Genomic DNA, 15,627 nt, shown 5'->3' on the forward strand with positions numbered 1-15,627 from the left:
TATTATCTCCATTTTGTGGATGAGAAAGCGGAGGCTCGGAAGAGCTACATAACTCTCCCAAGGCCTCGGTTATGACACGGGTGGAATGGAACGAGGAGACTCCGAAGCTTAGAGTTTTTTCTGCTTCCTAAGTGGCTTCTCCAGAAAGTATCACATTAATTTTCTCAATTTCATACAGTGCCTGCCAGTAAGTAATCACTCAAATATTGATGAAAAGAATGGAAAGTTGCTCCCGTGAGTACTTACACTACTTAGTTCATTCATAGTAAGCCGTCGGAGGATAAATTCGGAAATGCTCTCGGTGGCAGACATGACAAAGCTCTGAAGGAATGTAAACACCTCATCTGTACGGGGGGAAAAAGTGTGTAACTGAAATGACAGAAATATAAGTTCCTTGGTACAAAATATGCCAGATTTTCTAGTAAAAGTGCAACTATGTTAAGCATATGGGTGCATCACTTACCAAAAACGAATTCCAATAATGTAACAGTCATTAGTACCATGGGGCAATCTATAATTCACCTTAAAGATCATTTAAGAGTTTTAGTTCTGGGTAAGATGAAACAGGGGCATACCAGCCTCTCTCACTATAAAACGTGGACAGAATATCTGAGCATCTATGTGGAGACCCTAAAAGGTAAAAAGTAGCAGACAGATTCAGAAAGCAGTAACACCCAACAGACTGAAACCATGCACAGGAGCAGTCAAGAAAGTGGGCAGCATGATGGGCCCCGGCTTCTGACCAGAGAGTGGAAAAGGGGAACCCCAGAAAAGCAGACAATGAGTCCTCAGGAGGTTCCAGAGGGGGGATGCTTAGGACAATGGCCCCAGAACATGGTTTGTGAACTGCTGGGCTCACCCTGAGAGGCTATGCATGGACCTGCGAGTGAGCAGCATCCCAAAGACTTTCTGAACTGAACTAACAGAGAGACAGCCACCCAGGTCCCAGACTGGCCACCGGGTGGATCATATGTGGTGCAGGTCAAGACAGCACCACAACGCCGACAGTGGAACCAACAGGCACAGAAACTGGAATGTCAGGAATTAAGGGCTAACCCTAAGCTGACTGTCTGCTTACATAAGATTATCAACATTCTCCATAGGATTTAAACAAGACCCAGAGTCTCATAATATAATATCTAGGATTCAATCCAAAATAACAGGGCACGTGAAGCATCAGAAAATTCCTAGCTCACAAGGGAAAAGATAATCTGCCAATGCCAACAATGAGATGATGTTGACTCCAGAAAAACCCGACAAGGACTCCAAACAGCTAATGATAAAAATGCTTCAACAATTAATCAACACACCCTCTTGAAACATGGGAAAATAGAAAGTCTCAGCAAAGAAATATAAGATACACACAAAAACCAAATAGGAATTTTATAATTGAAAAGTATACGTACTGAAATTTGAAGAACTCACTGGATGGGAACAGTAACAGAAAGGAGAAGCATGAGAAAGGAGTCAGTGAACTTGAAAACAGATCAATAAAATAAAATAAATCACATGCAGTATGACATAGTATAACCAAACTTCTGAAAACTAAAGACAATCTTGAAAGCAGAGAAAAATAGCATATTACCTAGGTGAAGAACACACTGAATTACTACAGAACTCTAATGAGAAACCATGGCAGCCAGAAGCAAATGGAATACGTTTAAATTGCTGAAAGAAAAGACCCGTCAAACCAGAATTTTATATCCAGTGAAAATATTCCTCAGAAGGTGAAATAAAGACATTCTCAGATGAAGGAAAACTAAGAGAATTCACTGCCAGCAACCCTATTCCAAAAGAAATGCTAAAAGCTGTTCTTCAAACACAAGGCATATGATGCCTCAGGAAAACATGGGACGTCAGGGATGAAAGAAAAGCAAAAGAAACTGCAAACATCTAGGTAAATACAATAGGTTCTTCTCTTGTGATTTTTAAAATCTCTTTGATGGTTGAAAGCAAAAAGGATAACATTGTCTGGTAGTTATCAACAAATGTAGATATAAGACAACTATAATACAGGGGGGGAAAGGGCAAAGGAGTCCATAGGGTGGTAAAGTTTCTACATTCATTTCACATGGTAAAACATTAACTCTAAATAGATTGAAAAGTTAAGTGTGAATACAGTAGTCCCTAAAGCAATCACAAACACACACACAGACGGACACACACGCGTGCGTGCACAGAGAATATTAAATATTTAGTAAAAAACACAATAGGTAAATTAAAATGGAATACGAAATAATGTTCAAACTGCCCAAAACAAGCCAAAAGAGGGAAAGACAGAAATGAAAAACAGAGGGAACAGAATGCAAAAAATAAAGAACTGAAATACATATGTAATTATATTAAATGCAAATAGTCTACACCAATTAAAAGACAGTGTCAGAATGGATAAAAAATCATGACCCAATTATATAGTGTATATAAGAAATTTACTTCAGATATAACAATCTAAATAGAATAAAAGTAAAAAGCCAGGAAATACTACTATGCAAATTCTAATCAAAAGAAAGTAAGAGTGGTTATATTACTACTAGACAAACCAGACTTCAGAGCAGAGGAAATAACCAGGGATCAAAAGGGATACTGCCTAACAAGAAAGAGTCAACTCAACAAGAAAATGCACTATCCTAAACAAATAGGCACCTAACAACAGAACTGCAAAACATGAAGCCAAAATAATAGAACTAGAAAGAGAAAGAGATAAACCCAAACTCAGAGTTAGAAACTTCAACACTCTTCTTAGTAACAGAGTAAACAAAAAACAGCAAGGACATAAAACTGAAAAATACCATGAAAATCTTGGATCTGATATTTATAGGACACTCCACCCAACAACAGAATACACGTTCTTTCCAAGTGCACATGGAACAGTATGCAAGACAGACCATACCCTAGATCATAAACAAACCTTAATGAAGTTTCAAAAACTGAAACTGTATAAAGTATGCTCTCTGACTAGAATAGAGTTGAATTAAAAATAACAGAAAGATAACAAGAAAATCCCCAAACACACTTCTAAGTAATTCATGAGTAAAAGAGGGTGTCTCAAGAAAAGTCAGAAAATACTTTGAACTGAAATACAACATATCAAAAGTTTTGGGATGCAATTAAAGCAAAACTTAAAAAATTTATAGCACTAAAGGTCATTTTCAAAAAGATCTAAAATCAACAACCTAAACTTCCACCTTAACTTTTTTAAAAAGGCAAAATAAACCAAAAGCAAGCAGACAGAAGCAAACAAAAAAACAGAAATCAATGAAATTGAAAAAAAAAAAATCGAGAGAAAAAAAAAATCAATGAAACCAAAAGCTGGTATTTTGGTTTCAAATAACCAAACAAATAACTCAATTTTATTTTATTTATTTTTTTTTAAAGATTTTATTTATTTATTTGAGAGAGAGAATGAGATAGAGAGAGCATGAGAGTGGGGAGGGTCAGGGGGAGAAGCAGACTCCCTGCTGAGCAGGGAGCCCGATGTGGGACTCGATCCCAGGACTCCAGGATCATGACCTGAGCCGAAGGCAGTCACTTAACCAACTGAGCCACCCAGGCCCCCCAAATAACTCAATTTTAAAATAGATAAAAGATTTGAACACTTTGCAAAATGTGCTATCACTCTTAGAAATGTTCATTTTTTTTTAAAGATCACATAGCATTAAAAATTACAGAATTAGGGGTGCCTGGGTGGCTCAGTCAGTTAAGCGGCTGCCTTCGGCTCAGGTCATGATCCCAAGGTCTGGGATCGAGCCCCGCATCGGGCTCCCTGCTCGGCGGAGAGCCTGCTTCTCCCTCTCCCTCTGTCTGTCGCTCTGCCTGCTTGTGCTCTCTCTCTCTCTCTCCGTTAAATAAATAAAAATCTTCAAAAAAAATTACAGAATTAATTTAAAATTTTCATGTTACTTGTTAGAGAGACGATACTATCTGGAATTGATAAACCACTAGCCAGTCTTAAGAGAGGCAGAGACAGAGAGAGAGGATACAAATTATCACAGACCCCAGATGCTGCACACATTAAAAGGAGAAGGGATTACCATGGGCCGTGGACAATTCTAGAAATATAAACGTTCCCACTCACAAATGCCATGATTGTCTATAAAGAAAAATCCCAAGGAATCTATTTAAAAAAAACCAAAAAACAAAAACCCCCCTCATAACTAATAAGTGCTTCAGTGAGTTCAGGGGATACAAGGTCAACACACAAAAATCAATCACATTTCTGTAAACTAGCAATATACAACTGAAAAGCAAAATTTTAAAAAATTTATCACTTACAATAGCTTCCCCCAAAAGACATACTTGGGCACAAATCTAACAAAACCTGTACAGGATCTATATGCTGAAAACTAAAAAGCTCTGATGAAAAAAATCAAAGACAGCCTAAGTAAACCGAGAGACGCTATATTCATGGACCAAAAGTCTCAAAATAATAAAGGCAATTCTCCATAAACTGACCTACAGATTTAATGCGATTCAGTCAAAATTCCAGGATTTTTTTTTGTAAATACAAGCTGATTATAAAGTTTATATGGAAAGGCAAAGGAACTAGAATAGCTAGAAATAAGAATTTGAAAGAAGCATCCTACCTATTTAAAGAGTTATTGTAAATCTACAGTAACCAAAACAGTGTGGTATTGGCCAAGGGATAAACATATAGATCAAGAGAAGAGAGTCCAGAAGTCGATCCACACAAATATGGCCAATTAATTATTTTTAAACAACTTTACTGATATAATTCATGTAACATAATTCACCCATTAAAAGCATATAATTCAATGGTATCTAGTACAGTCAAGATATGTGCAACCACCACCACAGCCAACTTTTTAGAACACTTTCATCACCACAAAGAGAACCCCCATACCCTTGACCATCACCTTCATAAGCCCATCCACTCCCCCCACCCCGCCCTACACAATCACTAACCTACTTTCTGTCTCAGATCTGCCTATTTTGGACATGTCATATAAGTGGAATTACATATGGTCTTTTGTGACTGCTTCTTTCACTTAACATGTTTTCAAAGTCCATCCATGTTGTAGCGTGTATCAGTAATTCATTCCTTTTCACGGCCAAATATAGATATATCACATCGTTTATCCATTCATCAATCCATCTATTTTGGATTATTTCTGCCATGCCCAATTTTTTTTTTTTTTTTTTTAACAACAGTACAAAACAACAGAGAAAGGATAGTCTTATCAACAAATAATGCTGAGCAACTGGATATCCACAGGCAAAACAAAACCTCAACCTAAACCTTACACCTTAAAAATTGACTCAAAATGTATCATAAATCCAAAAATAAAAAACAATAAAATATTTAGAAGAATTTCCTAAACATGATACCTAATGCACAATCCATAAAACAAAAGAAAAAAGCCAACCGGACTTCATCAAAATGAAAACTTTTGCTCTACAAGGGAGAGACACTTAAGAAACTGAAAAGCCAAGCTAAATTGGAAGAAAGTATTTGTAAATCACATATCCAACAAAGGACTTGTATCCAGACTATATCATGAATTCTCATTATATACATTTCATACAAGTGTATGAAAACAAATAACTCAATTTTAAAATAGATAAAAGATTTGAACACTTTGCAAAATGTGATATCACTCTTAGAAATGTTCATTTTTTTTAAAGATCACATAGCATTAAAAATTACAGAATTAATTTAAAATTTTCATGTTACTTGTTAGAGAGACGATACTATCTGGCCTCTGAAGTAGCTCATAAATCACTTGTCAGGTCAAGAAGCCACGAGCAAATGGTTGAAAGGTGAAGCTTTTTTTTTTTTTAAGATTTATTTATTTGACAGAGAGAGCGAGCGAGCACAAGCAAGGGGAGCAGGAGAGGGAGAAGCAGGCTTCCCACCAAGCAGGGAGCCTGATGTGGGACTCAATCCCAGGACCCTGGGATCATGACCTGAGCTGAAGGCAGACGCTTAACGACTGAGCCACCCAGGCGCCCCGAAAGGTAAAGTTTTTTACTATAAAAGTAAGCATTATAACCAACGAATATGCTAAGAACAGAATACTCCTCTCCTTCCAGATTGTCTGCCTTTCTTTCTCCTATATGTACTCAATAATAGTATAAAGAAATGAAAATAAAGTTAACCTGAGGTTCCAAGGGAAAGCTGAGGGCTTGCACGACAGAGAACAAAGTGACATGAAGGAAAGTAGGGGCTGTGTTTCCAACGTCATCCTCACTCTCATGGTGTTTCCTGTTAGTTACCCAATACAGAAGACTCTCCCAGGCCCCCAGTCACCGCCACCTCTCCAATTTAACAGCTCATCACAATACACAAACTGTGCAAAAAACTTCAACCAGAATGGGGTATACGGTTTTGTTTCCTACTCTGTGCCTCATATAATTAACAGTGGTAACCTGAATCCCAAAAGTGGTACCAGAATTGGTCAAAAGCTGTCTCATCAGTCAAAATCACAAGATACCACCTCACACCCATTAGGATGGCATTATCAACAAATGAACAAACGAGTGCTGGTGAGGATGTGGAGAACCTGGATCCCTGGGCACTGCTGACTGGACTGTGGAACGGTGCAGCCGCTAAGGAAGACAGTATGGCGGTTTTTCAAAACGTTAAACAGAATTACCATGTGATCCAGCAATTTCACTTCTAGGTATACAACCAAAAAAAACAGAACTGAAGGCAGGGACTTGAAGAGATGTTTGTACATTTGATGTTAACAAGCAGCATTATTCACATGGCCAAAAAGTGGAAATTACCCATGTCCATCAACGGATAAATGGGTAAACAAACTATGGCATACACGTACAATGGAGTATTAGCCTTAAAGAGGAATGAAATTCTGACACATGCTACAGTACGGATGAACCTTGAAGACATTACAGTTTGTGAAATAAGCCCAACATAAGAGGACAAATACTGTATGATTACACTGATTTGAGGTCCCTAGAACAGTCAAATTCACAGCAACAGAAAGTACGAAGGTGGTCGCCAGCGGCTGGGGTGGGGGTGGGGGAGATGAGGAATTAGTGCCTAGTAGCTACAGAGGTTCAGTTTGGCATGGCAAAAAAGTTCTGGGGATGGATGGTGGCGTGAACGTACTGAATGTCACTAACTGTACACTTAAAAATGGTTAAAGTGTACATTTTATGTTATGTATATTTAAAAAAATAAAAGCTACCTCGGGAAGAAAAGTTCAAGTAGACACAGAGATTAATCGAGGCCAGCAAACAAAAGCCCCCCAGGAGAAAAGTGAGACCCCGCACTGAGGACCCCAGGCCCACCGTGGCAGGTGCAGCAAGCACTTAGGGCAGAAGGCATCCGCTGCTGAAGGCCAGGTACTCCGGCCCGTATGATCCGATGTAACCAAAGGGGGGCTGTAATGCAACTAAAGGTGCATTTCCACAAACATAAATGGGATACGGTTATTTTGAATTTTGAAAAAATGATTAGAACATCATTTTACAAAAACTCATTTATGTGGGGCGCCTGGGTGGCTCAGATGGTTAAGCGTCTGCCTTCGGCTCAGGTCATGATCCCGGAGTCCTGGGATCGAGTCCCGCATCGGGCTCCCTGCTCTGCGGGAAGTCTGCTTCTCCCTCTGCCTCTCTCTCTCTCTCTCATGAATAAATAAATAAAATCTTTAAAAAAAAAAAAAAACTCATTTATGTGTACCATGGATGCACCAAAAGGAGAATCACAACCCGAGTCCAATCCGATTAGATTCACAGATGAGACTGGAGGCAAACAGCCACACGACTGCTCTCACTTCGCATTCATGAGCGCTAGCTCCACGCACACCCCCCACCCCCGGGCTTCCCCACTTCCCCAGTCCACCCACTAATCGTCCTTCCCAGGCGAATATGCTCCCCTCATCCCTCGGCTTCCTCTTTCACTAAGATAACACCGAACTTAGAAAGGGACGCTGCCGTTCCGGCCTCTGCCCACCCATCCACACGTGCCCCCCATCAGCACCCCGTCGAAGGCCGGCCCCTCTGTTGGTGCCCCGGACCCCGAGCACTTTCGCCTCCTCTCAGCCACCAAGAAGCAAACGTCCCCTCCTCAAATCTTCAAAACTCCCCTCTACTGAATCGTTTCTATCAGCACAAAACACTGCTATTTTCTCCCCCGAAGGAAATAAAACTTCTGTCCCAGAGCAACGGTCCCATGTCTCTGTTCCCCCACACGACAACCCTTGAAAGAGCTGCCCAGACTCCATACCTCCTTGCCGCCCCCTGAGCTGCCCCCACTGCCACCCAAAACGTTCTGTCAGGGTGACCCTGATTTCTATGTTGCCAAAACCAGTGGTCACCTTCGGCTCACCACCAGCATCTGGTGCAGTTATCACTCCTTCCTTCTGGCTCCCAGAACAGCACATTCTCCTGGTGTTTCTCTTCTCATGCTGTAGTGAATTCCTCCTGAATGTCCTATGCCAGTTCCTCCCCAACCTCTAGGCACTGGTGCTCCCCACGCACCTGGACCTCTTCTCTGTCTACACTGGCTCCTTGGGTGTTCTCGTCCAGCATCATGGCTTTAAATACCACCACTATGCTATGACCCCCATATTCGTATTTCCAACCCACACTTCTCCCTGAACTCCAGACTCAAAGGCAAATGTTGGCTCACCAACTCCACCAGGATAGCTAACGGGTGCCCCGCACTTAACCTACCCGAAGCAGAACTGCCCATCTTTACTCCAAAACCTTCTCCGACTCCAGTCTTTCTCACCTCAGTTAAAGGCAACTCCCATCTGTCCACCTTCTCCAAAAGCTAAATGGCCTCTGAGTTCTCTCTTGTTCTCACAGCCCACATCCAGACCCATCAGCAAATCCTGCTGGCCACACCATCAAAATACATCCAAAGTTCTAACTCACTGCATCCATGGCTGTACGCCGTGCAAGCCTAGAAGCTGGTCTCTGCGGCTCTGCCCTTGCCCCCCGTCGTGCTCTCTCAACACCAGGGCCCAGTGAACTTTCTAAAACTCAACCCAGAGCTGAGCACTCCCCAGCTCAAACCCTCTAATAAGAGCCACACCCTTAAAATAGCCCAGGGAGGGAGTCCTATGTAACTGTCCCCACTTCCCTCTTTCCCTCTCAAAGTTCGGGTCCTATTATTCTTCCCTTGGTGCTTCCTAACTGTTCCCCAAACAGCGAGCTCTCCCACGGGCCCCTCCTCACTCGCCTCCCCTACATGTGCACAGGGCTCCGTCCCTCAACAGTTAAAGTCTCTGCTTAACCGACTGTTGCCTTCACTCACAGCTAGGTCTTCCTCGACCAATCAACTACACCCGTAACCCTCCACCTCTACCCCAGCACACCCCGTCCTCCATTCCCTACCTTATTTTCCCCCAATACCTACCCAACTACCATATATTGTATATGGTCGCTGCTTGCTACCCCTCTGCCCACCACACACCAGACCCCCAATACAAGCGATCTCGACAAGGGCAGGGATTTTTGCTCTTTTTCCACACTGACACCCTAGCGCTCACAACAATGCATACAGATCATCAATACATATGTGCTGAATGAGTTCCCCAACACCAGTTCAAAGGCTTTCCACAGTCGCCCCCCATTAAGATTTAAATAACTTCAAACCTTGAGGATCAGCACAGTAACCACTGCAGGTTAAGGGGAAGAGAAGGGGAAAAGACATCTCGCCAGACACTGCACACCGAGCCCCTTCCTCCCCAGCTTTTCTCCCCACGTGCCGTTCCAAGCGCTAGCAGGTTAAAAAAAAAAAAAAGAACAGGAAGGGAAAAAAGGAGGACAAATGGCAACGACAGCAGGTGTACTCGCTCAGACGTAGGAATGACAGATGTTGAAGCTGTTATGGGTACACGGGGATTTATGACATCTCCATTTTTCTAGATATTTAAGGATTTCCATAATAAAATACTGAAAATTAAAATAAAAAAATTTTAAACACAACAAGGCAAAGTTGCTCCAAACAGCAGGATACTGCCAAACCTCAATCCCACCTGCTCACAGGAAGCATTCCTGGGTATTTCTGACTTTACCATTACCTCTGCATTGCCCCTGGTACTGGTAATTAACTCCCAGACGGCCTTCTCGTTTATAAAATGGAAATAAGTATTTTCTATTTTCCTCTTCTCTCATAAAAGAAATCTTTCAGGATTAAGATCTGTTTACAGGTAATGAAGCTTGATATGGTTTATCAGTCATATGGACGCCAATGGCTAATATAATTAAACAGGTATTTCCTTGGCTCTTACTTGGTGACATAAAAAAGATCTGCATGAGGTGCTATAGGAACTCTTAAGTTCTGCTGCTGCTAAGAACATAAAATGTGTACACATTCTGGAATGGAAAACTGGAAAAACAAGTTTCATTATCTTATAAAGCTGAATACACACAGGCCCTGGGAACCAATACACATACTGGAGAGACGCACACCCAGGCCCAGAAGACATGAAGACAAGTGGTCGTGGCAGCTACATCACGGTAATGAATCACAATCCAAAGTCTAGCACTGGGAAAATGCATAAACTGAGCTGTCTTCATACAAAGGAAGATTATACAACAGGGAAAATAATGAAGTCTAAGAAAGGACGTGCATGAATCTTACAAACACGTGACGTGAAAAAAGTTACAGAAGACTTCCCACAGTGAAGCAACATTTCTACAGAGCTCAGAAGCAGGAAATCAAGACACTACGGTGTTGAGGGATATCTACAGATGACGTAAAACCACTTTCAAAGTGCATGGAAGTGATAAAGACAAAAGCCAAAATAAGGAAGCAAAAGGGGGGCTTGAGGAGTAACAGGTACATTCATTCTTAGGTTGAGTAGTAAGTTCACGGGTGTTTGATTATTTGGCATCATAACATATATAACCATCACACACTCGTGTGTGTGTTTGTGTGTGTGTCAGATACCACAATTTTCCGAAGGGCACCAGTGACCCAGTCCTGCTCTTGAAACCACTAACCCTATTAAAAAGTCAAAACATGTCAAATGAACCCAAATTTATATCCTTAAGGAGACAAAAACCTTATAAAAAGTTACTGTTAATGTGTACAGCATTTGGTTTCACTACCATTATTAAAAATATCAGAATCCAGAAACTAGCTTTAAAATTTCATAAGCATATATTAAAATCTAATCCCATCAATGTTATCCTATGATTCCCTAGGATTCTCAAGTAGCAGATTTCTAAAATTCCAAGTGAAACTGGTGGGAAAGGATTGGGAATCAAGGCTCTTCAATAAATAGTGTCTCTAGTGTCTGTGGTCTTCAGCTACCGTCTTGCATGCATCTTTGTTTAAAGAGACAACAAAGAGCTCAACGCTTCTACTACCACTATACTTTCTGTATGAAGCATATTCTACTTAAAAGGTGCTCAGAGACGAATGTATCTGAAAACAAGTTATTATGAAATTACTACCATTCTTGTGCTTTAGCTTAATCTCTGCAACATCTAGCAGAGTGGCCATTAGAAATGGATCTTGCTTAAACATATATGAAACAGGGATCATTTTCATGTCTGGAAATTAATGAGTGAGCAAAAAAACACAAATAAAAGCAAATAAAATCACATTTCAAAACAACGGTAACCAGCAAATGTAAATGCTATGACGTCAGCTCCATGAGGGCTGAGGGTCTGCACCTTCGCCAGGGCATCCCCAGCACCACCAGGGGATACTCGGTTCATATCTGCTGAAGGCATGAGGTGATCCTTTTATTTAAAAGGTCAGGAATTTCCTCTCATTCTAACCACCAACCATATACCAAGCAAGACACCAACAGAAACTATGTATCCTCACCATCTTGGGCACTGGAACCTTTCAACATGCAAGTGTGCAATAACTTCAACAGGACCTGGAGGCATCTGTCAGTTTCCAGCAAGGGCATGTAGGCATTTGTACCAAACTTCATAAGGGATTCCAGAAGAGGATCTAAGAATATCCTTAATACATTCTGTGTTCTCCGCTTTTCACTAGATATTAAAAGACATGCCCAAATCAAGCATTTCAAAAGCATGAAGAAATTATTTTCCATCTATAACTTGTGGAACTGGTTAGCTACTGGATTCGATGAGGTAGAATTAGTCTCATGGATGATCCGGACACCTATGCACCTCCTGGGACTGATCCCCTCCAGCCTCCTCGCTGATCTCTCAGTCTATGCTTTCTCAGTAAATTCTCCGTGCGCTCGCAAAGAAAAGCACAGGGAAAAACATACCGCACTCGACTCTAGGCACAAGTAGGAAGGAGATCCTATACCCACTTTATTTGTAAATTAAAATGCTGAGACCCTGCTACAATAATTCAAAAAACAAAACAAAACATACACTAGTCACAGAAACAATACATTAACAAAAAATACAAAGAATTAAGGGTTTATAAAAAACCATCATAACCAACTTTCATACTAAAACTTTGTCTGCAAAAAAGATTCGATGTTAAATTAACTGTGTATCATGCAAATACACTAGCAAACGGAACTGCTTTTTGCAGTAATTATAATCTGGTGAGAACCGATTTGTGCACATACTCAAAAAAAATGAGTTTTATCTTTATTACACTTAAAAAAAATTACACATTTTACAAAGGGGTCAAACCCTGTAAATTTCTTTACCTAATCTTATGCTAGAATCTTACAACCTATTCTCTTATAAAACCAGTGATTAATATATATAGTTTTTCCGACCTTCTCTAACAGTTGAACTTACCTAAAAAGACTAACAAGCCCCTATTCCTATCAATTTATTGTTAATTTTAAACATTTCTCTAGCATACACACTGTGATCAATTCCATACCTTTACACCTGACTCAATCACGGAAAAGTGTGAATAGGCACCATAAATCTGATTAGCCTTTTTTTAAGATTTCTTTGCAAGTTGGGAAACACTTACCTGTACTGAGTCTTCATTCCTTCCACATCTACGGCCAGCAAGACCATCATTGCCACAAGCTTGGCTTCAAACCAGTCAGGCATAAGGCAGTCTTCTCCCGCTTAAATAACAAGAGTTGAGGTTTGCAAAGCATTAACAAAATCCTTCAAAGGTGATGTTTCAAGAAGAAAACAGCCAAATGATTACACTTTATCAATATAAAATTATAAGCACGGAGATGAAATGGAGATGAAATGCAGAAGAACACTCCTGGGCATAGCTCACTGCTACGATGACTGCGGTAGTGAGTGGTATAAAATGGCACCATGCCCTCATCTGTCTGGGGAATAGGAGAAAATCCCCCGAGAAATGAGCATGAAGGCTGGGAAAGAGTACAGTAGGTGAAGGGAGGCAAGGCTTCCCCAAGGAAGGCAGAGCATGCCGAAGGTCCTCTGGAGGACAGAGCGTGCCACATTCCAGGGGATGGATGGATGCCCGTGCAGCAGGGCACGTGAGTGGGAGGGAGTGCCAAAGCTGAGGTGACACAGACAGCCAGGGAAGAGACCAGAGGACTTAGTGGGCCATGCAAAGAATTCCGTGACCCTAAAGCCTAGGGGAAGCCACTTTAGGTTAAAGTGAAGGCGTAGAAAGAAAGGGAGGAAACATTTGTAGATCCAAATTAGTAGTTTAAAAAGACTTCTTCAGGTACAATGTGGAAGGGAGACTGTAGGGGAAGCAAGAGGAGATTCAAGGTGACAGGTTAAGAGGCAATTGTAGTTATTTCAGCTGAGAGGAGAAAATTGCCTAAAATATAAGCAGGAGGAGGATGGAATGGGTACGGACCCAAAGGCTCTGGAGCCTCAGACCCGTGTCTGAGCCCCAGTCCTGTGCGCCTTAGCTGTGGGACCCTGAGACAACTGCTTGTCCTCGCAGAAAGATTAGGTCTACTCTGAAACTAACATAACGGTACGTGTCAACTACACTCAAAAAAATAAAACAAAACAGAACAAAAACCTAAAAAAAAAAAGAAAGTTTAGGTCATCTATGAAATCAAACTAACCTATGACTCTCCTTGGGTTTCTTATAAAAATTAAATTTACTCAAAGTTTCTAGAATTAGTTTTGGAAGACAGAACATAGTTAACAGATAAAATATTTTCCCATCTCTAAAAGCCAATTCAACAAAAATAAGCCATGAACAGATTTCTTTTTCATTCATGGTGTATTATTATAGCAAGATCACACTTTTCATCTCAATTCCCACGAAAAATTTAGGTAAGAGATCTAGTTTTCCAGCCCAGTAGTTTAAGTTAACTTAAACCAATTTTCTTAAATGCTCTAATATATTTTGGGGGTAATTTAATATATTTTAACATAAATTTACTGGAATAGAACAGAAGACAGCAGTAAAAACATACTTGCATGTAGGACAACTCAGTTAAAAAATACAATAAAAGGATAAACTTTGTTATATATTATTTTTAAAAATGCTATAGAGGCCACTTAGTTGCCATCAGTAAAAAATCCGCTATTTTTTTTTTAAAATCCCAGTGTCGGTGCTATCCCGGAAAATGGAGTAGGCTAAATTTGTAAACGTCGTAAAGACGAGTTACTGAAACTTGTTCTTGGAAACATTTTCCTCACATTACTACTTTCTACCCCACCCGTACACTGAGGTCCTTCCTAAGCACAGACTGAAATGAAGTCACTCAGGACGGTCCTGGAGGCAGACCCCCCGGACCTCACGGGAACTGGGGTGGGGGCGCTACTCCAGCAGCAGCGGCGCCTGCGCATCTTGTGCGCTCAGGCGCGCGAGCGGAAAGCCCTGGCCTGCGACAGGACATGTGGGGGAGTGACCAGCACACGCGGCGCTCCTCACTTCCTTCGGCGAAATACGGCAGGGTTCTAGAACCACAGATCCTGCTTGAAATCCCAGGCAACTGTTCACCTTGGATACCAAAAGGGAAGGTTATAAATCAGAAGTGTAGTGGATTTTATTTTTTCGAAAATTTTATTTATCTGACAGACACAGCGAGAGAGGGAACACAAGCAGGGGAAGTGGGAGAGGGAGAAGCAGGCTTCCCGCCGAGGAGGGAGCCCGATGTGGGGCTTGATCCCAGGACCCTGGGATCATGACCTGAGCGGAAGGCAGACGCCCAACGACTGAGCCACCCAGGCACCCTGTAGCGGGTTTTTAATGACTTCTGATGTCGAGGAATGCCACCGTACCAGACCAGTAACGACAGAGCGCCTTGCTCTTCCAGTGCAAGCCACTGGCAGGTCTGTCTACTACAGGGTGCTCTCCAAGTACCTGGCCACCAGCGAAGCAAATCCATGCTACAGAGGGGCAGCTCTGAAACTCCAGCCTGGTGTAGAATCACCTGGAGGCTTTGTCAATACAGAGGGTAAACCCCCACCCAGAGTTTGATTCAATAGGCTTGGGACAGAGCTGGAGAATTTGTTTTTCTAGAGCTTCCAGGTGATGTTGGTATTGCTGGTCTGGAAACCATACTCTGCAAACCACTGAGGGAGAATTCCCCTTTTCACTCACTGAAGCCAGAAAAGTGGAGGCAACAATGGTTTTAAAGAAACAAAAGAATCATTGGCTATTACTAATCACCTTAATGCATTTTAGCGTCAAATCTTGCTACCATGAATTTTAAACAGTGAGTGTAATTCTAGAAAATGCAAGCTAGGCTGCAGTGTTGGAGAGCATACTAGGCTTGTCCAGGGCACGGAAGAGAGAAAGGTGAAGTGGAGGGGAAGGATTAAAAAGAGGTATGA

At 41.4% G+C, this 15,627-nt stretch overlaps 1 protein-coding gene across 6 annotated transcripts in view; it reads right to left on the reverse strand.

The window, feature by feature from the left end:
- The window catches only part of TARBP1 (tRNA guanosine 2 -O-methyltransferase TARBP1), an 85,550-nt gene that overhangs the window by 44,694 nt on the left and 25,229 nt on the right, over positions 1 to 15,627 (reverse strand). For all 6 annotated transcript variants that reach the window (XR_014146342.1, XR_014146341.1, XM_081824300.1 and 3 more), the window contains 3 exons: positions 12,866 to 12,965; positions 11,774 to 11,946; positions 247 to 344 (listed from right to left, as the gene is read on the reverse strand). Coding sequence is in view for 4 of the 6 variants with exons in the window: in XM_081824300.1 (XP_081680426.1) it covers positions 247 to 344; positions 11,774 to 11,946; positions 12,866 to 12,965 (371 nt within the window). In the remaining 2 variants the exon portion in view is untranslated. The remainder of the gene's footprint in view (positions 1 to 246; positions 345 to 11,773; positions 11,947 to 12,865; positions 12,966 to 15,627) is intronic.

The sequence above is a fragment of the Leptonychotes weddellii genome, chromosome 6 (assembly GCF_054177405.1).
Source record: "Leptonychotes weddellii isolate Sample4059 chromosome 6, ASM5417740v2, whole genome shotgun sequence".
Taxonomy (NCBI): domain Eukaryota; kingdom Metazoa; phylum Chordata; class Mammalia; order Carnivora; family Phocidae; genus Leptonychotes; species Leptonychotes weddellii.